Source organism: Cannabis sativa, chromosome 5, assembly GCF_029168945.1.
Source record: "Cannabis sativa cultivar Pink pepper isolate KNU-18-1 chromosome 5, ASM2916894v1, whole genome shotgun sequence".
In the NCBI taxonomy this organism is placed as follows: domain Eukaryota; kingdom Viridiplantae; phylum Streptophyta; class Magnoliopsida; order Rosales; family Cannabaceae; genus Cannabis; species Cannabis sativa.
The window spans coordinates 51,312,048-51,336,200 of record NC_083605.1 but is presented as its reverse complement, the minus strand read 5'-3'; the positions used below and the strand labels follow the sequence as shown (position 1 = coordinate 51,336,200).

Sequence of the window (24,153 nt, the reverse complement as noted above, 5' to 3'; positions counted from 1 at the left end):
AATGTATGTTTGCTAAATTAAGAAATATTTATGTTGTTTTCATTAAACAATGAACTAATGTAGTGGTTTATAGATTACTAAAGTTTGCTGAAGTCTTCATTTCATAGCCTCATATGCCTAACTGAGTTGTTCTCTTATTTGGTAGGACAAGTTAATTATTAATAAAATTTGATTTTCCATTAAAAAAAAGAAAAGAAAAAAGAAGTAACTATATAATAATATAATCAAGAATTGCATACAAAAGAGTGACCTGAGTAAAATATATTTAACCTCATCAGTCATCACTATCAAGTGCTTATCTATTTGCGCCAAGAAGAATCAAGCTGACGAAGTCCTCTCTTGTTTACTCTTTCTTTCGGTACAAGTATAGGATAAAAGTCGTCACTGTCGTCATGCATTTGGTAGAATACCTTTTTGTTATATTTATAGATTCACTTCACTTGTTTTTCTATTTATTCAAAGAAACATTATGAATTATTGTTTTTAGAAAGGCCTATACCAAGTCCAATATACCTAAAATATTTATATACATAATTAATGTAATCAAAAGTCGATAATTGTTCCTCTCTTTGTAGAATGTACAGTAGATACCTTTTATTAGGGACTAATTCCAACGAAATCGGCACCACCCACAACATGACAACCACAACTTTCAAAAAAAAAAAAAACAAAAAAGAAAAACCAGAACACATATGAACATGGCAACCACATTCTCTAGGCTGTCATTTAATGGCGTGCAAATTTTCCAATCATTTCCATCGTGAATTGGGGACATAACAAGAACAAATAAAATTTGGTTATCTTTATCTACATTCTTTAATTAGAGTGTTTATGTACTCAAAAAAACCAAAATAACAAAATTACAAGTTACTCAAAAAGAGAAGAATTCACATTAAGATTAAAAAAAAAGGGAAAAAAAAAAATCAAGCAAACTTCACCACACCCTGAGTGGTTAAATTAAGCTATAAGCTCAATCAAAATATTTTGACACCGCTATGGACACACCACTATGATCCAACCTTTCAGGTTCAATGAGTCCATGTCTTCATGAACCAAAAAAAGGATTCAAAAGATCATATTTGAACAAGGGATCATGAAGATTTTAGTTTTACCTCAATACTATTAGTGAGTGATTAAGCATTAAACCACACATATATTTTATTCAATTATTTTTACATTGTGGGGGTAGACACTTTACCAGATTGGTCCAACACTTCAAGGACCTCTGTTCTAGTCCTCACAACCTTATGGAACACCTCTCTTATTTGCTGCTGCAAAGGAACCAAACCCTCCTCCATCTTCTGGCAAGTTTCAGCCAATTCGGCCACCTGGGTCGCCACCTCTTCGAGCCGATCAGACTCTGCTTGAAACTGAAAAGACTCGGCAAATTCCGTCAATGAAAAGCCCAGCTTCTCCAATTTCTGTATCTCATCCAATAACCCAAATGACCCTTTCTTCTCCTTCTTCTTCCACTCATCGGCTATCTTCTCTTGTAATCCGATCATGGGTTGAGCCCAAGACAAATGCCTTGGTATTGGAAAATGAGTCGCCAAACCAGTCCTCTCTTGGCAGGGAATCGCAGCCACCAAAGCCCACATCGTAAACATCATAACAGTGCTCATTATATAAACCGGTTGAGCTAACCCGGTTGACTCAGCCCCACGCGGCGCCACCAAGTTGGATGACATTGCTTGAAGCTGCCTCGCCGCCGACCACCCTTTAGCCATTCCCCACCAGAGAGACCTGAATTGCCCGACGCTTCGATCCTTACTCGAGGCGGATCCCGCCCCTCCTTTTCGCCCAAAAGACCAAGCTCTGTCTGAAAATTTACCTCCGATGCCGTCTTTGTCCTCGACCGCCATGGCCGCAATCAATGAATTCAAAGCCTTCTTGGCTCGCCGGACTTGACCATCTCCGACCGGCTTCTGACCCAAAGCCGAAACAGCGATCTCCGCGAGCTTCTGGCAATGCCGTATTGCCTCGACACCATGAGTGACAGCATTACAAATGTCCAAAGATTTGACTGCACGGTCGAGAAGCTCCGGGACGAGACGATCCAGCGGGGCTTTCGAGATATGAGCCGGGTCCCGACCCATTAAGAGAAGCACCTTGAACTCGGCTTCACAGCAGAGATAAACGTCGAGAAGCTTCCGAAGCCAGGCGATAGAGAGGAGGGCAGTTTCACCGGCGCCGGCGATAGGGGATTCATCAGAGGGTGAAAAGAGGTTAGAGAATCGATCACTGACACGTTTCTGAAAGAGGTCGAGGTCTTGGAGCTCTTGTTCATGGTTTACATCCATAGACACAATCTGATTGCGGCGTATACTAATTCGGTTCAGAAACGAACCCTGGTTGTTCTCTGTTGCCCGCATATTAACTGAAATTTGATGGTTCTTTCTCACTGTCTCGGGAAAATTGAAAAGGAGAAAAAGAAGAGAGAGAGAGAGAATAGAAGTGTTCTAAATAAAGATTGATTTTTGAGGGTTATATATGTAAGCAGTGCGAGTGAAATGGTCCGAGACGAGACCGTTTCTTCTTCTTTTTCGTGAACGCTGACCCGGTTTTGCTCTTTGCTTCTTTTACCATATTACCCTCTACCATCACTTCCAAATCCCACAATTTATATATTTAAACTTTTTTTAAAAAAAATAAATAAGTAAATAAATAAATAAGAAGCATTAAAATATAGGTTAATTAGGATTTTTGCCCCCTAAATTTTGATATGTATCAAATTATGGTTCCTGAATTTTTAAGGTCGTTAAAAATGCCTATGAACTATTGAGATTGTTAGATTTAAGGACTTTTGTCTAATTTCATTCAATTTTACTTGATATCTACCAAATTATGCCCCTCGAACTTTGACATGTACTAATTTATGGCATTTGAACTTTCATCCATGTTAGACCTTTTTTACTAAAATTGAAAAAAAAAATCCTTAAATCCAACAATCTCAAAAGTTCAGGGAGATTTTTAACGACCTTAAAAGTTCAGGGGACAAGATTTAGTATATGTCAAAGTTCAGGGGACAAAAATCATAATTAGCCTAAAATATATTTATACAACATACTTATTTTTAAACACAACTTTTTAAAAAGATAATATTGTATTTCTTTTTCTTATAAGAGTAAATAGCAACATAAGTACTTAAAGTTTTGAATTTGTAAGCAGTCTAAATTTAATAATTGTTTTTAAGGACCTAATATTTTTAAAATTCTAACATTTCTTCAATTCAGTAAGTAGAAACTCTATTAATGTCTTAAATAATGTTGAGATTTTAAATCATTACACTCCTATTATTTTTCCTACTCTATTCTTCAAAATAACTTATCAAAATTTCATTTTTTTTTTAATTTTATTGGACACTTTTACACAGGGGCTGTCCTAGGCATAGGCGGGCTAGGTCTATTCCTAGGGCCCACACTTTTCGGGAGCCCAAAATAAAAAATAAAAAATTTTTTTAGGCTTTTATTTAAGAAAAATTAAATGTATTATAAATAATTAATATTCATAAGGTAGTTAGTTGGGTTGTATAATATAGGGTAAATAGTGGCATAAGTACCCAAAATTCTAAATTTATAAGTGCCATAATCACAATGTTTATTTTTAGCGGCATAAGTACCCAATGTTTATATAATTATAATTTTTCTCTAATTTCGTCAGTACAAGCTCTATCATTTACCACATATAAGGTCCAGATTCTTGATCATTGGCTCTAGACATAAACATGTAGTATCAGTTACTTCCAAATGTTCCTTTAATAAATTCAAAACGGAGTCTGTACTGACAAAATTGGAGGAAAATTACAGTTTTATAAACATTGGGTACTTATCCCACTAAAAATAAACATAGAGTTTATGCCGCTTATAAACTTAAAACTTTAGGTACTTGTGTCGCTATTTACCCTATAATATATTATATAATGTCATGAGTTTGAATCCCATAACACTCATTTTAATATTTTTTTTATATATATATTTTCGAGAGTGAGGATCCAAAAATTTAATTCGTCTTAAGCCCATAAATTTTCGGGACCGACCCTGCTTTTACATTACACCATATATTAATTTCTTTATTTTTTCTTAAATATAACATTTTTAATATATTTCACTTATTTTATAAAACAAATATAATAATCAACACGTATGTAAAAATAATTAAATAATAATAATAAAATATATTTTAGCTCAGTAATTTCTATATTTAACTAAGTACTAATTATTGAATTAAAATATATGTATAATAGCTAAGCTTTAGCTCACTTAGTGGAAGCTCAAAATTGTACTTTTTTCTTTATAATTTTAAAATTGGGCTATTTTAGCTTATTTATTAAGAGTGCTCTTAAGTTTAGATGGAAATATGTAGTAATATCAGATACTTTCAAATTCTTTTTTAATAAATTTAAAGTAGAGTTTGTATTTACGAAACTAGAAAAAAATTACAGTTTTACAAATTATAAATACTTATACCGCTCTAAAAGAAAATCATTAGAGTTATGTAGCTTACAAACTCAAAAATTTTAAGTACTTATGCTGCTGTTTACCATTTTTATAATTATACAATTGAACCTTTTTTTTTTGTTAAGAATTACTATAATAAGACATATATTTATATATTTATTAGGTGTATTAATTTAAAGATTATTATTTGTCATTCTAAAATGGGCACAGGTTGACGTGGCATTTATCTAAGTGACATGTGAATAATATATCATGACCTGAACAAGTAGTATGCTACATGAAGTATCATCCAAAGTAATTTATCATTTGTAAACAATTGATTAGAAGAATAAGCTGGAATATTCGGACAAGGTAAAGTTTAGATTTTATGTCCTAAATAAAATTCATTTCAATATAATCACATTTACTAATTAATAAAAGATCAAAAATCATTTTATGTTGCATGGTTCACATGATTATATATTTAATGTATAAATTCTATTAAATTCTGTTCATATAGTTATCATGATTATAGTGTTGTCAACACAGTGGAATATAATCATGATTATATATTTAAAAGCTTATATGCCATGATTCATGCATGCACTGGATTTACACTGATGTAATAATCAGCGATAAAATTTACTTACACCTTGGATAAGTATTATTGTAAAGATCGCCTAGTCTTAATTTAGAAATTAGTAGATAATTAGGGTTCAATTATGAAAATCATTTATTAGTATTGAATTAATTATTTATGATGATTTATTTGAATTCAGAATGCATTTTTATGTCACATATAGAAATTTTATAATTTTGCTTAATTTGTGCTCGGCAACATTGGTAGGCGATGTATGGCTATTAGAATCACATCTTAGTATTTTTAGTAAAGCAAGTCAATAATTTAGACATTGGGAATGTCGGGAATGGTCGGGATTTCAGAATTTCCCAAAATACTCCTTAGTGTGTTTTTATGTAACACCCTAACTAGCATAGGCGTATTACGTGATTTTTAAACATATTGTGCAGCTCGTTGCTAATCAACGAGGTTTATAGAAATCGTGATTAATTAAAATTTTTGGCTTTCTAATTAAACTTATAAAATATTTATACAAAATACTCGAGATCCCGATTACAAAACATTTTATAAAAGTTCACTGACTATACCAAATACTTGTCGCCTAGCGACTAATTACAAAAATAGCCTTGCTGTCCCGAGGATCGTACGCTCCAGGCCTAACGGCCCCGACATGTACAATCTTCACCGGCTCGCTCTCACGGTCCTTCAGCCTTAGCCCTTCCCTTACCTACACATAAACATAGCACTGTGAGTCGACAGACTCAGTAAGAAAAGCATAAGCAAATAAACATACATAAATCCCGAGTTATGATCAGACGCCCATACCCCTGACCATAACCCTAACTGTCGTGTCCCACACGATACTGAGTCCTGAACGTTCATAAGACGGTACTATTGACAAGTAACAGCCTATACTCGGTACACTGGTCATACTCCAGCTGCTAGTCATACTCTAGCCTGTACCGATGTGTTACAGTATCAGCCTATACTCAGTACACTGGTCATACTCCAGCTGCTAGTCATACTCTAGCCTGTACCGATGTGACACAGTCGGATGGTTCGAAGCCAACATATATATCTAATGTAATCTAACAGGCTTCCTAACATGCACGCTAAACATGTAATGTATATGCATACTGTTATACTAATCTTACCTCAATTCCGAATTCAGGTGTGCTTAGGTCAACTGTTGGAACGAAGCTAACGCGCGGTTTACAGGCTCCTAAACCATAACAATCACAACACTATAAGTGATACGCTAAATCACTTCCCGGGGACTTAAACTAGAAACTAAAAGTTTCCCTATCGATAAAAAGCATGGAAATACCCTAAATAACATAAAAACGAGAAAATCTAGGGTTCCAGAAAATTTCCCAACCGGAATTCCGGTTCTTGAAATTCCTGAACCCCATCCGAAATTTTGGATGCACAACCGAAATTCCGGTTCCTCGCAGGATTCAACCAAAAATTCATAACTCTTTCAAATCAAATCCAAAACACACAAAACCTTCCAGACCTGTTCTAAACATCCCATAGAACATTTCTAAAGCAACAAAACCACCCAGAATTCACAGAATCAAAAATCACCATTGGAGGTTCAAGATTGAGTATAAAACTCAAAACTTGGCTAATCCCTCCAAACAGCCACTAAATCATGCATAACTAAACATATATCAACATCATTTAACACCAGAAAACACTACCTAACCATAACAGCAACCACAGCAACGAAAATCAAGAATTTACTTTGAAAACCATAGCTTTTGTACTAAAATTTCACAAACTTAAACAAAGGTAACAAGCATGCATTACAACCCCTCTAATCCAATCAATCCAAGCATAAAAATCACAGAAACAACTTAGAACTACAGCAGCAACAACAACTTCAAAATTAGACATGCATTACTCAATTTTTCATCATTTTCAACAAACTAAAAGAGAGAAAGATTAGGAGCTAACCTAGCTTGATTAGAACACCATAAAGGAGATGAATTCACAAGAAAAAACTCAAAGAACCTTGCTGTTCAAGGGGCCGAAAATAGAGAGAAAGAGAGTTGAGAGAAAATGCTTTTCCTTGATTTTTTTTCTAACTTAGATTTTGAATAAAAAGAGTAAACATGCAACCCAACCCTTTATTTCAGCCAAAATTAACATTAATAAACATATAATTTAACTAAATAGAGTCCACTAAAGGACAAAACAATAATGGGGCAAAATGACCATCTTGCCCCCTTCACACTAAAATAACATAAAGAGCACTAAAGGGGGGTATTTTAGGAAATTCTAAATTCCCGGCCAATCCCGACATTCCCAATGTCTAATAAACCAACCCAATCTACTAACATACTAAGTTGTGATTTTACTGAGCCAAACACCGAGTTCCATGTTACCGGGCACCAGAAATGCAAACTTATGAAAATCACTAAATGACATAAAATGCATTTCAGAATTCAATAATAACAGCATAATAATTATTTAAATATCTATAAATAATTTTCATAATTAAACATGATTAACTGCTAATTTCCAAATTAAACTAAGCAGTCTTTACAACTATCCCCCCCTTAAAAGGATTTCGTCCCCGAAATCTAACCTGAATAACTCTGGATATTGAGCTCTCATATCTGACTCTAGTTCCCAGGTGGCTTCCTCCACCTTGCTGTTTCTCCAGAGAACTTTAACCAATGCTATGGTCTTATTTCGTAGGACTTTATCCTTTATATCCAGGATCTGCACTGGCTGTTTTTCGTAAGACATATCTGGCTGCAGTTCAAGGCTCTCATAACTGAGTATATGAGAGGGATCTGAAACGTACTTTCTCAACATAGAGACATGGAATACGTTGTGAACTGCTGATAAAGCTGGAGGCAATGCTAATCGGTATGCCACTTGACCTATCTTCTCGAGAATCTCGAAAGGTCCTGTAAATCTAGGGCATAACTTGCCTCTTTTCCCGAAACGTTTGATCCCCTTCATTGGAGACACTCGTAAAAACACATGGTCCCCTACTTGGAACTCAACATCTCTGCGCTTCGGATCTGCGTAACTTTTCTGTCTACTATGTGAGGCAAGCATTCTAGCTTTTATTTTCTCTATTGCCTCATTGGTCCGCTGCACTGACTCCGGACCTAAGTACTTCCTCTCCCCTGTCTCATCCCAGTGGATGGGAGATCTACACTTCCTACCATATAACAGTTCATAGGGAGCCATCCCTATCGTACTCTGATAACTGTTGTTGTAAGAAAATTCTATCAACGGTAGATATTTATTCCAAGAGCCTTCGAAATCCATAACACAGGCTCGTAACATGTCCTCCAATATCTGAATTGTCCTTTCGGACTGACCATCTGTCTGAGGATGGAATGCTGTACTGAATTTTAGTTTTGTACCCATTGCTCATTGCAAACTCTGCCAAAACTTGGAGGTGAACTTCGGATCTCTATCCGAAACTATAGACTTCGGTACTCCGTGAAGTCTTACAATTTCTTTAACATACAATTCTGCCAATTGATCTACTGAAAGGTTGTTCTAACAGGCAGAAAATGAGCAGATTTCTTGAACCGATCCACCACAACCCAGACGGAATCGAACAAACCCGTGGTTCTAGGTAACCCGACCACAAAATCCATCGTGATATCTTCCCACTTCCACTCAGGTAGGGTTATGTTGGAAATTATTTTACCAGGATCTAGATTTACTAACATGTATGTTGGATTAACAACCTAATATGAATTCTAAAACAATGAAAATAAACACATATAAAGTTAGAAAACCTTACAGTGGGTGCAGCGGAATAATATGACTCCTTCCGTTCAGATCTCTAGCCCTTGATTCCTTTCTGTAGCAGAGCATCACCAAGATCTGAACCTGGATCTTCTTTTCTCCTTCTTTGATGTATAATTTCCATAGTCTTCCATACTATTATTGAGATACCACTTGATGTGTGTGGGCACTACTCATTCACAAGAAGTTTCGAAATTTAGAGAGAAGAAAAGAGAGAGAGGCGTGTGAGGCTTTTTCTGAGAGAAACAAAGTGATCAAAGATGTGAGTCTTGGTTTCCTCAAGCCAACACTTTCTATTTATAGAAAACCCTCTAGGTTTAGGTTAGAATTGTATGGCATTAAAATAATGGAAACTACAAATGGTATTTCTCATGCATAGGGCCGGTCATACAAACGGTATTGGGCCTCACTTTGCAACTTTCCCATTTTGTTATTTTCCATTCCCATTTTCTCAAAAATGCCAATTTTCCAATTTAACCTTTTAAATGCCAATTCTAATTATTTAATAACTTGGAAATAATTATCAAATAATATTGCCATTTAATATATTTATTAATTTAGACATATAAAGTCTCTTAATCAATAAATAAACCTAAAATCTCTTTTCTTTACAATTTCGCCCTTGCTTAGTGAAAATTCATAAAGTAGACATAGTCTAACTTTTAGAATTTTAATTGATTAATTAAAATCAATTAACTGAGTCTTACAAGCAGTATGGCCTCAACTAGTATGGGGACCATGGGTCTATAAAACCGAGCTTCCAATAAGTCGAACCGAATTTACCAAGTAAATTCCCTAACTTATTAATTCCTCATTGAATCCACACTTAGAACTTGGAATTGCACTCTCAGTCATATAGAAACGCTCTATATGTTCCACGATATAGACACGTCATTAGTTATCCATTGTTATAACCCTAATGTGATCAATGATCCTCTATATAGATGATTTGCACTGTACAGGGATTAAATTACCGTAACACCCTACAATGTATTTTATCCTTAAAACACTTAACCCTGTATAAATGATATTTCACCTAAGTGAAATGAGATCTCCACCATTTATCTTCGTTTGGTTAAGCTCGAAGGAAATCATCCTTTACTTCTATTTGCCAAATAGAAGCTATAGATTCCATATTTATGTTAGCGCTCCCACTCAATTGCATTACCGTGTTCCCAAAATGTACGTATCACCCTGATACAAAACTAGGCTTAACTAACAAATCAAAGAACACGAATAACACTCTTGAAATTGAGCCTAACCATATCAGGATTTCGATCATGTGATCTAGGATCAACAGGTGATATTGAATTGAATAGATATTACGGTAAGTTTTAATATATCTAATCAAAGTTCAATATCGGTCCCTTCCGATGTATACTCCATACATCCGATACTGGTAAACTTTGCCAATGTCCTGGAAAGGACATAACACTTTTCCAAGGTGTAAGAATACCTATCGCTGATTATACCATGTCAGTCTAAATCCAGTGTTCTGACAAATCAGGGAATAAACTTTTGAACATACAATAAAGATTATATTCCACTGTGCTGACAACACTATAATCTTTAACAAACTCATATGTTCTGGACTTAAAAAGAATTCATACATTATATACATATAATCATGAAATAAATCATGTGAACCATGCAACATAAAATGTTATTTCTGATCTTTATTAATAAGTAAATCTGATTATATGAAATGAGTTTTATTTAGGGCATAAAACCCAACAAACTCCCACTTGCACTAATATAAAACAAAAAGTGCATTTCAAATAATCATTAACACCTTGATATACCAATCAAGTGTAATTGTAGTAAACTCCTCGTAATAGGATCTGATAGGTTGAATTAAACACAACCTCTTCTCCACCATTACTCTTCCTTAATCACAAAATCCTTGATAATGTGAAATTCCTCTCTATATGTCTACTCTTTTGGGATACTGGATTCTATACTTTTGGACAACTACTATTTCGTTATTCAGGAAGTAACCCTAGTAGTTAAAGCAAGTTGGAACACTGCCACAAATGTATAGAACTTTCCTTAGACTGAATAAGTATCTTTCCTGCAACTTTTAACATTCAGTCTCTCTCTGGTAGACCAAGAGATTTCAGATAGGTTTTTACACTTCTCCAAAATCACTACTCCACCCCCAAAGTAATCACCATCTCATCAGCAGACTCTCTAGCACACAGGCAAGTCTCGAAATCTGATGTGGTGTAGTCTAAGAGTTTCAAAACCACCCTTATTGACTAACATATAGTTCCTCTTCTTAATCTTAAGATTTACTTGATTGTCTTCCAGTGTTCCTCTCCTGGATAAATCTGATACCTACTCATTACTCCCACTCAACAACAGGTGTCTGGTCTAAGGCATACAAAAGCATATCTGAGACCTCTCACTGTTGATTTAAGAAATTCTTTCATGGCTTTATCTTCTCTGGAATAGTTGAAACTTTTCCTTAGATAAATAAAAACTATGTCTAGAAGTTGTGAAGCTTCTATAGATTGCCATTGGAAAGAAAATGCTTCAGCATCTTATGCTTGCATTAGAGTAAGTAATTACCAGGTATACCACAAGCCATAGGTTTAGATAAACTCAAACCTATAATACTAGGAACAGGAAGTTTTGTTAAGTCCATTGAATAGACTTATGAACAAAAATTTCCTTTCATGTCCTTGTAATAGAAAACTTTAGGTTACTCCATGTGAATGGATCAAACCATAGTTCTATTGGCTTTCTTCTTAGTTTCTTATCTTGACAATCCATTACTCGTTTAAACTCACAATGGATTTTAATCACTAGTGTCTTCCAAGTTATAAGAAGGTGAGTTCCTAGAAACTCTCCCACTACAACAAGGTACCGTGAATTATGTCAAAGAAAACTAAATGGTATAGACCTCTTCAGTTGTGTTAAGACAACAGAGGCAGTGGGATCATCTTGTAAAATAAGATGATAGAACACTTTTGGAATCAAGAAAAAATATCTCCTTTATTTGTTACTTTATTTTCAGACTTAGTCATTTTCTTAGAAAAGTAGTATTTGTTTAAACAAACACTTTCTTATCTAATGACTACGGAATGCTTCACCCCTAATCACTTAGAATGGCTAACAAACATGCAAACCAGGGTTATCAGTTCTAGCTTTTCTTAAGATTTTGATTAGGTCATCCATGAATCTAGTAATGATTTAAATTAAGTATACAACCATTACATCATTCTGAAATTTTATTTCCATAGAAGGATTTAGGCAACGACTAGTAACTAATCATCAATATGCAACTCGAATTTCTGGGGAGGTAAGTTTGGATATTATTCAAAATCAAATTAATGATCTTTGAACTGCATATCTACTAACTTTTTCTCCACCCCTATCAGTTCGCAAGATCTTTAACCACTTACCATTGCTAGAAATTCATGAAATTTTTCAAACATTTCAAATTTCATTTGCATAAGGTAAAATCTAGAGTGATCGTTTTAAGAATACAACAAAAACTCATATCCACCCCTGAATGTATATCCATCTACGAATGAGATGAAATTACTTTCAGTGGATATAGGCATATTAACTCTTTGCAGAGAATGATCTTGTCAAAACCACTATGAACAAGATACAAATGCCATAGATTTATAAAATGTGGTTTTATCTTTTGATGACTTAAACTTAGTTACATCAAAGAGTTCTTAGAATAGTGCAAGTGGATTCTGGTCACAGAATACTAAACTCATACAGTTTAAATCCATTGATAGAAAATGGTTATGAAACACTTGTGAAAGTGTAACTGTATAATTAGTCATTCTTTCTTGGACCACCACTACTAATCTAACTCTATGATTTGCCTAAACAAGTAGGAGATATCTAAGATTGAGGATATATATCATTTAGGGATAGAATTCCGGGAATATAATCATATGCGTCATCTAATTTCTTAAGAGAAAATAAGACTTTATATGATTTATAGACCATTCATCCAATGATATGTCATTAAGCTAATTCGAAATGAATAAGCTAAGAGGAATTAGGATAATTTCGTTTTAAATAAGAATCCAACGATGCTCCGATTAGCGAGAGTCAAAGTAATCTTATTTATACAATCTTCTTATTTCATATTGTAAAACACTAGTCTAAGGTGTCATCAATTGATGAACAGCTAGATGTTGCATATACAATATTTATCTTTCGAGATCTAACACTATTATGTTAGTCTAATGGTGAAAATCCATTAGGGATTTATCTCATTAGAAAAACAAATCAAGTTAGACCAACAATGAAGATTCGAAATTAAACTACAATTTAATAACAGAAAATAACGTGGTTCAATACAAATTCATACACAATTCAGAATTTATGAAGCACATAGCAAGTAGGAATGACAAGTGAAAATACTAAAACATACAATCCTAAATAATTTCCAAGGTTTTCAACAAACTGATATCAGTGTCCCGTTTAGGCGAGAGTCAAAGCTATCATTCATTGAATAGAGTTGTCAGCTCATCTAAAATGTCAAACATTCTAGCAACCTTTTATTCGATCAAGATGTGAATCCGCGTTGTCCCGTTTAGGCGAGAGTCAAGGCTATTCTATCTTATGAACTTCCACCATTGTTTCATATTCTTGCAAGTCTTATATAGTCGCCACCATTAGGGTGATCATAAACTATATAAAAAAAAACTTACAAGATTACTTATCTTTCGAGATTAAACGGTGCTAACTTGCTAATGAACGTTCCTCCATTAGGGAGGATTACTCACTAAAACAATAGCTATGTAAAACCAACAATGGAGATCGAATATCCTTATAATAATAAAGCTCATTATTTAATGAAGGGTTGTATTTTCTTCTAATATTTATTTTAATCCATTTATTTTAAATATATATTTATTTAATTAAAATTTTCAATTTAGAATGAAAAATTCTAAATATAAATTTTAATTTAATATTTATAAATTATACTTAGATGGATATGAAAATAACGTGAATTATTTCCATCTTAGTAATAATTTCCATAAATATTTAGAAAATTATTCAATTTAAGTTGTTTCAAAATTAATTTAAATTAATTTACAACTCAAATTTAATTTTCTATAAATATATATTGCATTTCGAAAATGAACTGTATAAGAATACTACATTCGAAAGTGCTTTAAAATAAAATAAAAATAAATCCTGGAAAATTACTCTAATTTTATGTTGGCCCAAAATTAATAAAAATTAATTTTCAACAAAAAATATAATTTTCCTATTTAATTAAATATCTAAGAAAAATTTCAAATATTTAAGTATCATGATTAAAAAATCAACTTAAATATTAATTTTCTATTTAATTAAATACACTAGAAAAATACTTCAAGCAAAACAGATAATATCTATCTAGACTTTCGTAGACTAATTAATCCAATTTCTAATTATAATATATTTTAGTTCATTTATTTTAATTAACCATTAAATGAAAAAGTCACATTTAAGTTGGTCCAAAATTAAATAAATAATTTTCAACTTTAATCTATTTTTCAAATAAAATTCAAAATTTCTGCATCAAGGTGATGCAATTTCGAAATTTTAGGAAATGATTAATAAAATAAAATAAAAATATATTTTGAAAATTATTCAAACTTAAGTTATTCTGAAATAAAATTCCAAACTTAAAATAATTTTCAACTTTAATTAAATAACATGAAAATAACAATATTAAAGTATCATGATGAAAATCAACTTAGATATTGAAATTTTCGATTTAATTAAATGTATTAAATTCAAGAAACAAATAATTAAGTAAAGAGGAAACTTAATTATTAATTCTAGTTTAATACTAGGAAAATATACTAAACTTAGATTGTACCAAAATTAATTAAGAGACAATTAATTTCACAATCAATGATATTTTCCTATTTAATATTAGAAATAATAACTAGTACTAGAAATAGCTATCTAGAATATATCATTGACTAAGTGTTTTTCTAAAATTAACTTTAAAATATTACAATGAAAAATAAATTTCATATATTTTAAAAGTTAATTATGTTGCTAATTCAATTTTAATTAGGTTAGACTAATATAATTAACCTAATACAATTATTTAAATAAGGCAAATGAGCCTTCACAATTAGGGTAGTTCATGTGAGGGGGAGCTGGGTTCAGTATGTCGTACCCACTTCTGTGGCCCCCAACTCTCACACAAGGCCCAAAAGAGAGGAATTTAACCTTAAAATAAACAATTGTTATTCATTGAATAAGCCCAAATCTAATTGGACCTAAATAAATTTCCTTATGTCAAAATTTATTTTAGCAACCTAGTCCATTTACTTAGTAAAAACTTAAATGGGCTTCCTATATGCATCTAAGCCCAAAAGCAAACATATAGGCTCACACAGGTCAAATGATTTGGATGGGCCCTATCATGTTACCAGGTTTACACAGATGAAAGAAGTACAAAATTTACCTGTTACAAATTATTTATAAGATCTATCGTCAATTGGACTATGATTAAAATCAGATCATTGGATCATGATCTGTCAGCAAGTTAATCATATCAATTTAGATCAAATAAAAAATAGGTTTGTAAAAAAAAGGTTTTGAATAAACAATATTAATAAACAAACATTGTCCATGTAACAGATGTGAAAATAAGATATTAATATAATTAAATTATTATTCTTAAACTAACCAAATAAAGGAAACTAATTTTAAAATATCTAGGTTTATTTGAATCAAATTAAATTAAATATCTAATAAGATCAATGATTTGAAAGGAAAGAATCTTCAATATCACTTTCAGATCTTATAATTTAATAAAATAAACCAATTTTAAAATAGATTTGGTTAGATAATTATTATTTTAGGAATAAAATAATAAATGAATAATAATTACCATAATTATATGTCAAAATATCTCAAATTAAGCAATATTCAAATCTCTACAAAAATATCTATGTTATTTAAATATTTAAGATATGATTTATAAATTTCCAATAAGGAAAAAATGATATATATAGAAAAAATATCATTTTTAAACTTATAATTTATAAATAATTAAATATTTAACAAAATAAAAAAATTTTGAATTTGAAAACATTATGGTAAGTATATCTATAAAAATATCTATGTTAATTTCAAATTTATTAATTATTTAATTTGTCATATAAGATAATTTTAATATAATATTTTAAATAAAAAGATAAAGTTATCTTTTAATTTAAAATATCTTAAATATCAAAATATCTAATCTTATAATTAAATAATAAATAAATATTAAAGAACTCAACAAATTTTTAAATCTGACCATAATAGGAAATATTTAAAAATTGGAAGCAATCCAAAATAGAAATATTTAAAATTGGAAAAAAAATTCCAAATTGAAAATATTTAAAATTGGAAACATTTCAATTTAGAAATATTTTAAATTGGAAAAATAAATTTTGGGAAACAATCCCATGAAAAAAATGATTTTTGGGGAAAAACCCCAAAAATTTGCAATTCGGGAAACTGCCACCCAGGAGGCTGCATGCAGCAGCCCCTTACGCGCGCGCAACATGGGCACCCAGCCGAGAAACCTCGGCAGATGCAGGGTGCATGGGCGGGTAACCTCGGCGCACGCAGGGGAGACACGGGCGAGGCTTACGGGCGCTGGCAGGGTGCACTCGGACGTGTCACGCGCGTGCGATTGAGCACCCTGCATACCCGAAATCCCTATTTTCCAAAATTCATAACTTTCTCAATTTTTATCGGAATCGAGTTCCGTAACAAAAAAAATTGCTTAATTTTTCACAAGGAATCCAAATAAAATATTTTCAAAAATTGAAAAAATATTTTTCATGGAAAACGAAACTGTATAACATATACATTCATCAACTAACACATAAACCAACATGAAACCATCCAAATCAACACAGAAACATGCAATCATTGTTTTAATTCATATTACATGAAAGTAAATCATTACCATGGCTCTGGTGCCAGTTGTTGGAAATTATTTTACCAGGATCTAGATTTACTAACATGTATGTTGGATTAACAACCTAATATGAATTCTAAAACAATGAAAATAAACACATATAAAGTTAGAAAACCTTACAGTGGGTGCAGCGGAATAATATGACTCCTTCCGTTCAGATCTCTAGCCCTTGATTCCTTTCTGTAGCAGAGCATCACCAAGATCTGAACCTGGATCTTCTTTTCTCCTTCTTTGATGTAGAATTTCCATAGTCTTCCATACTATGATTGAGATACCACTTGATGTGTGTGGGCACTACTCATTCACAAGAAGTTTCGAAATTTAGAGAGAAGAAAAGAGAGAGAGGCGTGTGAGGCTTTTTCTGAGAGAAACAAAGTGATCAAAGATGTGAGTCTTGGTTTCCTCAAGCCAACACTTTCTATTTATAGAAAACCCTCTAGGTTTAGGTTAGAATTGTATGGCATTAAAATAATGGAAACTACAAATGGTATTTCTCATGCATGTACTCTGGCCATACAAAGGGTATTGGGCCTCACTTTGCAACTTTCCCATTTTGTTATTTTCCATTCCCATTTTCTCAAAAATGCCAATTTTCCAATTTAACCTTTTAAATGCCAATTCTAATTATTTAATAACTTGGAAATAATTATCAAATAATATTGCCATTTAATATATTTATTAATTTAGACATATAAAGTCTCTTAATCAATAAATAAACCTAAAATCTCTTTTCTTTACAATTTCGCCCTTGCTTAGTGAAAATTCATAAAGTAGACATAGTCTAACTTTTAGAATTTTAATTGATTAATTAAAATCAATTAACTGAGTCTTACAAGCAGTATGGCCTCAACTAGTATGGGGACCATGGGTCTATATAACCGAGCTTCCAATAAGTCGAACCGAATTTACCAAGTAAATTCCCTAACTTATTAATTCCTCATTGAATCCACACTTAGAACTTGGAATTGGACTCTCAGTCATATAGAAACGCTCTATATGTTCCACGATATAGACACGTCATTAGTTATCCATTGTTATAACCCTAATGTGATCAATGATCCTCTATATAGATGATTTACACTGTACAGGGATTAAACTACCGTAACACCCTACAATGTATTTTATCCTTAAAACACTTAACCCTGTATAAATGATATTTCACCTAAGTGAAATGAGATCTCCACCATTTATCTTCGTTTGGTTAAGCTCGAAGGAAATCATCCTTTACTTCTATTTGCCAAATAGAAGCTATAGATTCCATATTTATGTTAGCGCTCCCACTCAATTGCATTACCGTGTTCCGAAAATGTACGTATCACCCTAATACAAAACTAGGCTTAACTAACAAATCAAAGAACACGAATAACACTCTTGAAATTGAGCCTAACCATATCAGGATTTCGATCATGTGATCTAGGATCAACAGGTGATATTGAATTGAATAGATATTACAGTAAGTTTTAATATATCTAATCAAAGTTCAATATCGGTCCCTTCCGATGTATACTCCATACATCCGATACTGGTAAACTTTGCCAATGTCCTGGAAAGGACATAACACTTTTCCAAGGTGTAAGAATACCTATTGCTGATTATACCATGTCAGTCTATATCCAGTGTTCTGACTAATCAGGGAATAAACTTTTGAACATACAATAAAAATTATATTCCACTGTGCTGACAACAGTATAATCTTTAACAAACTCATATGTTCTGGACTTAAAAAGAATTGATACATTATATACATATAATCATGAAATAAATCATGTGAACCATGCAACATAAAATGTTATTTCTGATCTTTATTAATAAGTAAATCTGATTATATGAAATGAGTTTTATTTAGGGCATAAAACCCAACAGGTTAATGGCTGCAACAACCCTGCTGGTCTCTGATGTTCAGCCTTAATCTGCTGACAAGTGAGGCATCTCGATACGAATTCTACCAAATTCTTCTTCATACCTCTCCACCAGAAGTACGGTTTAAGATCTTGGTACATCTTAGTGGTGCCATGATGCAGAGAATAAGGGGTAGAATGAGCCTCCTCAAAGATCTCATTTTTGAGTTCCACACTACTCGGAACACAAACCTTGGCTTTATACGGAAGCATCCCATTGTCTGACACTGAGAAATCCTGGCTTGACCAGCCAAAACCTCATCTCTGATTTTCACTAACTCTGGATCAGTCATCTGAGCGGCTTTAATTCTTTCTAACAGATCAGATTGCAGCGTTAAGTTGTGAAGCTGACCTACCACAAACTCAATGCTAGATCTAACCATGTCCTCTGCTAGCTGAGGAGAGATCTGAATCATGCTAGCTACCTGCCCGGGACCCTTCCTGCTCAGGGCATCGGCCACTACATTGGCCTTCCCAGGGTGATAAAGAATCTCACAGTCATAATCTTTCACTAATTCCAACCGTCTCTGTCTCATATTTAAATCTTTCTGAGTAAAGAAATACTTGAGACTTTTGTGGTCGGTATAGATTTCACACCTTTCTCCGTAAAGGTAATGCCGCCAAATCTTCAATGCAAAAACCACCGCGGCCAACTCTAGATCATGAGTCGGGCATCGCTGTTCATAATCCTTTAACTAACTGGAGGCATAAGCGATAACCCGATCGACTTGCATCAGTACACACCCCAGACCCTGTCTGGATGCATCGCAATAAACTACAAATTTCTCGTTGTCTGAAGGCAAAGCTAGCACTGGAGCGGTAATCAATCTCTGTTTCAGCTCCTGAAAAGTAGCTTCGCACTTGTCTGACCAGACAAACCGCTGATTCTTCTTTGTAAGTTCAGTTAAGGGTGTTGAAATTTTAGAAAACCCTTCCACGAACCTACGATAATACCCAGCTAAACCCAAGAAGCTTCTAATTTCTGTCACTGTCTTCGGTCTCGGCCAATCCCTGACAGATTCTATCTTCCCGGGATCCACCTTGATCCCATCTTTGCTAACAATGTGCCCTAAAAAGGACACCTGAGATAGCCAGAATTCGCATTTCTTGAATTTGGCATAAAGCTTGTGTTCCCGAAGCCGTTGCAAAACCATCTGAAGATGTAACTCATGCTCCTCTTCTGATTGAGAGTACACGAGGATGTCGTCGATAAACACAATCACACAGATATCGAGGAAATCCTTGAATACTCTATTCATCAAATCCATAAACGCTGCAGGAGCATTGGTTAGTCCAAACGACATAACCAGAAATTCATAATGTCCATACCTAGTACGGAAAGCCGTCTTCGGAATGTCCTCCTCTCGGATTTTCAACTGATGGTAACCTGAGCGAAGGTCAATCTTGGAAAAGATCATCTTCCCATGAAGTTGATCAAACAGATCATCGATTCTAGGTAGTGGATATTTATTCTTCACTGTTAAGTTGTTCAATTCTCTATAATCGATACACATCCTCATAGTTCCATCTTTCTTCTTGACGAACAAAACCGGAGCTCTCCAGGGTGACACACTAGGCCGAATAAACCCGATGTCAAGCAACCCCTGGAGCTGAATCTTTAATTCCTTAAGTTCAGCTGGAGCCATTCTATATGGAGCCTTGGAAACCGGTTCCACTCCTGGTGCCAAATCTATAACGAAGTCAATCTCCCGCTGAGGTGGTAACCTTAGAAGTTCTTCGGGAAAAACATCTAGAAATTCCTGAACCACTCTGATATCCTCTGGCCGAATGGTATCTGGCCGAGTGGTGTCCATCACCACGGTCAGAAACCCTAAACAACCGCCATGCAATAACTCTTTAGCTGACATGGCCGAAATCACCGGGATCCGGGATCCCCAAACTGAACCAACAAACACAAATGGTTCATCACTTTCCGGTTGGAAGATCACCATCTTCCTCTTGCAATCAATACTGGCTGAGTATTTCGATAGGAAATCCATTCGTAAAATAATATCGAACTCTACTAGGCTCATCTCTATCAAGTCAGCACTTAACTCTCTACCATCTATTCTGATTGGCATAGACCTAATCCACTTTTTGGAGATAACTAACTCACCGCCAGGTAATAGGGTTCCAAACCCTGATTCATAACTATCATACGGTCTATCCAATTTACTAAAGATTTTGGCTGCCACATAAGAATGTGTGGCCCCAGAATCAAACAGCACTGAGTAATACGAGTTATTAACTGAAAGCTGACCTGTTACAACTGAGGGGCTGGCATCTGCATCAGCCTCAGTGATGGCGAACACCCTAGCTGGAGTGGGTCTCGCCGGGCCCTCGGTGCCTCTGATGGGAGCTGGGGACAATCCCTCTTGTAGTGTCCGGGCATGCCACTCTGAAAGCATCCCTGACCTTTGCACTCACCCTGATGGTGCCTTTTCCAACTGGGGCACTCAGGATAAGAAAACTGGGTCTCTGCACCACCCTGACGACTACCCCTACTCTTGTTCCCTTAGAACCTCTTGTTCTGACTCGAGCCACCAGATGTAGTGGATGTTCTCCTCTTCTGGTCCATGGACGAACCACTACCTCCCCTGCTAAAGCCTAATGCAGGAGGGGTAGGAGCCCCGCCACTCACTGGAGTACTAGCCGACTCCGACATACATCCAACTGCACCCTCATCTCGCAGTGCCTTCTCCACCATCTCAGCATAGGTGGTCTTGTCGTCAGTGGTGATCATCAGGTTGTGCTTGATCTTCACATTTAACCCATCCAGATACTTCTCCTTCTTGCTGAAATCGGTTGGCACTATTCCCGAGGCTAACCTCGCCAACCGGTCGAACTAGGTGGTATACTCTGTCACGCTCATATTCTCCCGCTAGGTCAAGTGGGTGAACTCTTTCCTCTTGGCACTTCTGACTGCCCCGTTATAATATTTTGCGTTGAAGAGTTCCTGGAACCTTTCCCAAGTCATGGTGGTGACGTCGTGAATCTGAGACACCATGTCCCACTAGACTAAAGCGTCTTCTTGGAACTGGAAGGTGGCACACACCACTCTGTCATTCCCGGTGACACCCATAAAGTTCAGTATTCTGGTGATCACCGTTAGCCACTGCTCGACTTTCATGAAATCTGGACCTCCCAGAAAAATCGGAGGTGCTTGCTTCCGGAACCTTTCATACAAGGGTTCCATTCTATTAGCCTCTACTACTATTTCGGCCTGAGCAGCAGGGGCGGGTGCCACTGAAATTTCTGGGACAGGCACTGCAGGAGCCCCCTGCTGCGTCAATCTCAGTATCTCAAGATCTTGCTCTTTAATTCTGGCTTGCATTTCAGAAAACGTAGTCTCCCAATTCCGGGCTTCCTGATCGGCTTGGGCAGCCTGGGCAGCCTGTGGCGGGTTCTCATCACCCCGACCACGAGCCCTGCCCCTGGGACCTCTACCACGACCCCTAGCTTGCGGGGGAAACTGAGCTCCCTGTCCCTGATTTGACCCTACCGAGTTGCCCTGGCTCCTGGTATTCCACCTGGCGTCCATCTAGTCGGAACCGCTTGCGAAACCAAGGGTTGGCACAGCAGGTAATGATCAAAGAGAGCTTACTAATGCCGCTTAATTTGGAAATTAAAACAAAACATGCGCCTATTCTACTATCAGGCTACTAACATGCTTCCTATCAGGCTTTTCTTATTTCATAAAAATTAAATAAACTACTAAAGCAATAAAAGCTTACTGAACCGTAGAACGAGCTAACTGCTGATGATGATTGTACATGTCGTGACGATCTTCGGAAGACAACCTGGCGGCTCTGATACCAAATTGTAACACCCTAACTAGCATAGGCGTATTACGTGATTTTTAAACATACTGTGCAGCTCGTTGCTAATCAACGAGGTTTATGGAAATCGTGATTAATTAAAATTTTTGGCTTTCTAATAAAACTTATAAAATATTTATACAAAATACTCGGGATCCCGATTACAAAACATTTTATAAAAGTTCACTGACTATACAAATATTTGTCGCCTAGCGACTAATTACAAAAATAGCCTTGCTGTCCCGAGGATCGTACGCTCCAGGCCTAACGGCCCCGACATGTACAATCTTCATCGGCTCGCTCTCACGGTCCTTCAGCCTTAGCCTTGCCCTTACCTACACATAAACATAGCACTGTGAGTCGACAGACTCAGTAAGAAAAGCATAAGCAAATAAACATACATAAATCCCGAGTTATGATCAGACGCCCATACCCCTGACCATAACACTAACTGCCGTGTCCCACACGATACTGAGTCCTGAATGTTCATATGACGGTACTATTGACAAGTAACAGCCTATACTCGGTACACTGGTCATACTCCAGTTGCTAGTCATACTCTAGCCTGTACCGATGTGTTACAGTATCAGCCTATACTCGGTACACTGGTCATACTCCAGTTGCTAGTCATACTCTAGCCTGTACCGATGTGACACAATCAGATGGTTCGAAGCCAACATACATATCTAATGTAATCTAACAGGCTTCCTAACATGCACGCTAAACATGTAATCTATATGCATACTGTTATACTAATCTTACTTCAATTCCGAATTCAGGTGTGCTGGTCAACCTGACTGGAACGAATTGCGCAGCGGTTTACAGGCTCCTAAACCATAACAATCACAACACTATAAGTGATACGCTAAATCACTTCCCGGAGACTTAAACTAGAAACTAAAAGTTTCCCTATCGATACAAAGCATGGAAATACCCCAAATAACATAAAAACGAGAAAATCTAGGGTTCCAGAAAATTTCCCAACCAGCAGACCGGTTGCACAACCAGAATTCCGGTTCTGGAAATTCCTGAACCCCATCCGGAATTCCGGATGCACAACCGGAATTCCGGTTCCTCCCAGGATTCAACCAAAAATTCATAACTCTTTCAAATCAAATCCAAAACACACAAAACCTTCCAGACCTGTTCTAAACATCCCATAGAACATTTCTAAAGCAACAAAACCACCCAGAATTCACAGAATCAAAAATCACCATTGGAGGTTCAAGATTGAGTTCAAAACTTAAAACTTGGCTAATCCCTCCAAACAGCCACTAAATCATGCATAACTCAACATATATCAACATCATTTAACACCAGAAAACACTACCTAACCATAACAGCAACCACAACCACGAAAATCAAGAATTTACTTTGAAAACCATTTTTGTACTAAAATTTCACAAACTTAAACAAAGGTAACAAGCATGCATTACAACCCCTCTAATCCAATCAATTCAAGCATAAAAATCACAGAAACAACTTAGAACTACAGCAGCAACAACAACTTCAAAATTAGACATGCATTACTCAATTTTTCATCATTTTCCACAAACTAAAAGAGAGAAAGATTAGGAGCTAACCTAGCTTGATTAGAACACCATAAAGGAGATGAATTCACAAGCAAAAACTCAAAGAACCTTGTTGCTCAAGGGGCCGAAAATAGAGAGAAAGAGAGTTG

General features: G+C 35.1%; 1 protein-coding gene across 1 annotated transcript; it reads right to left on the bottom strand.

Annotated features, from left to right (window-relative positions):
* Positions 1 to 815: 815 nt before the first annotated feature.
* LOC115717435 (protein ROH1A) lies at positions 816 to 2,566 on the bottom strand. Its single transcript, XM_030646422.2, has one exon. It carries the CDS (start codon positions 2,370 to 2,372, stop codon positions 1,173 to 1,175), a length of 1,200 nt encoding a protein of 399 aa, XP_030502282.2. The 5' UTR covers positions 2,373 to 2,566; the 3' UTR covers positions 816 to 1,172.
* Between the last annotated feature and the right edge of the window lie 21,587 nt (positions 2,567 to 24,153).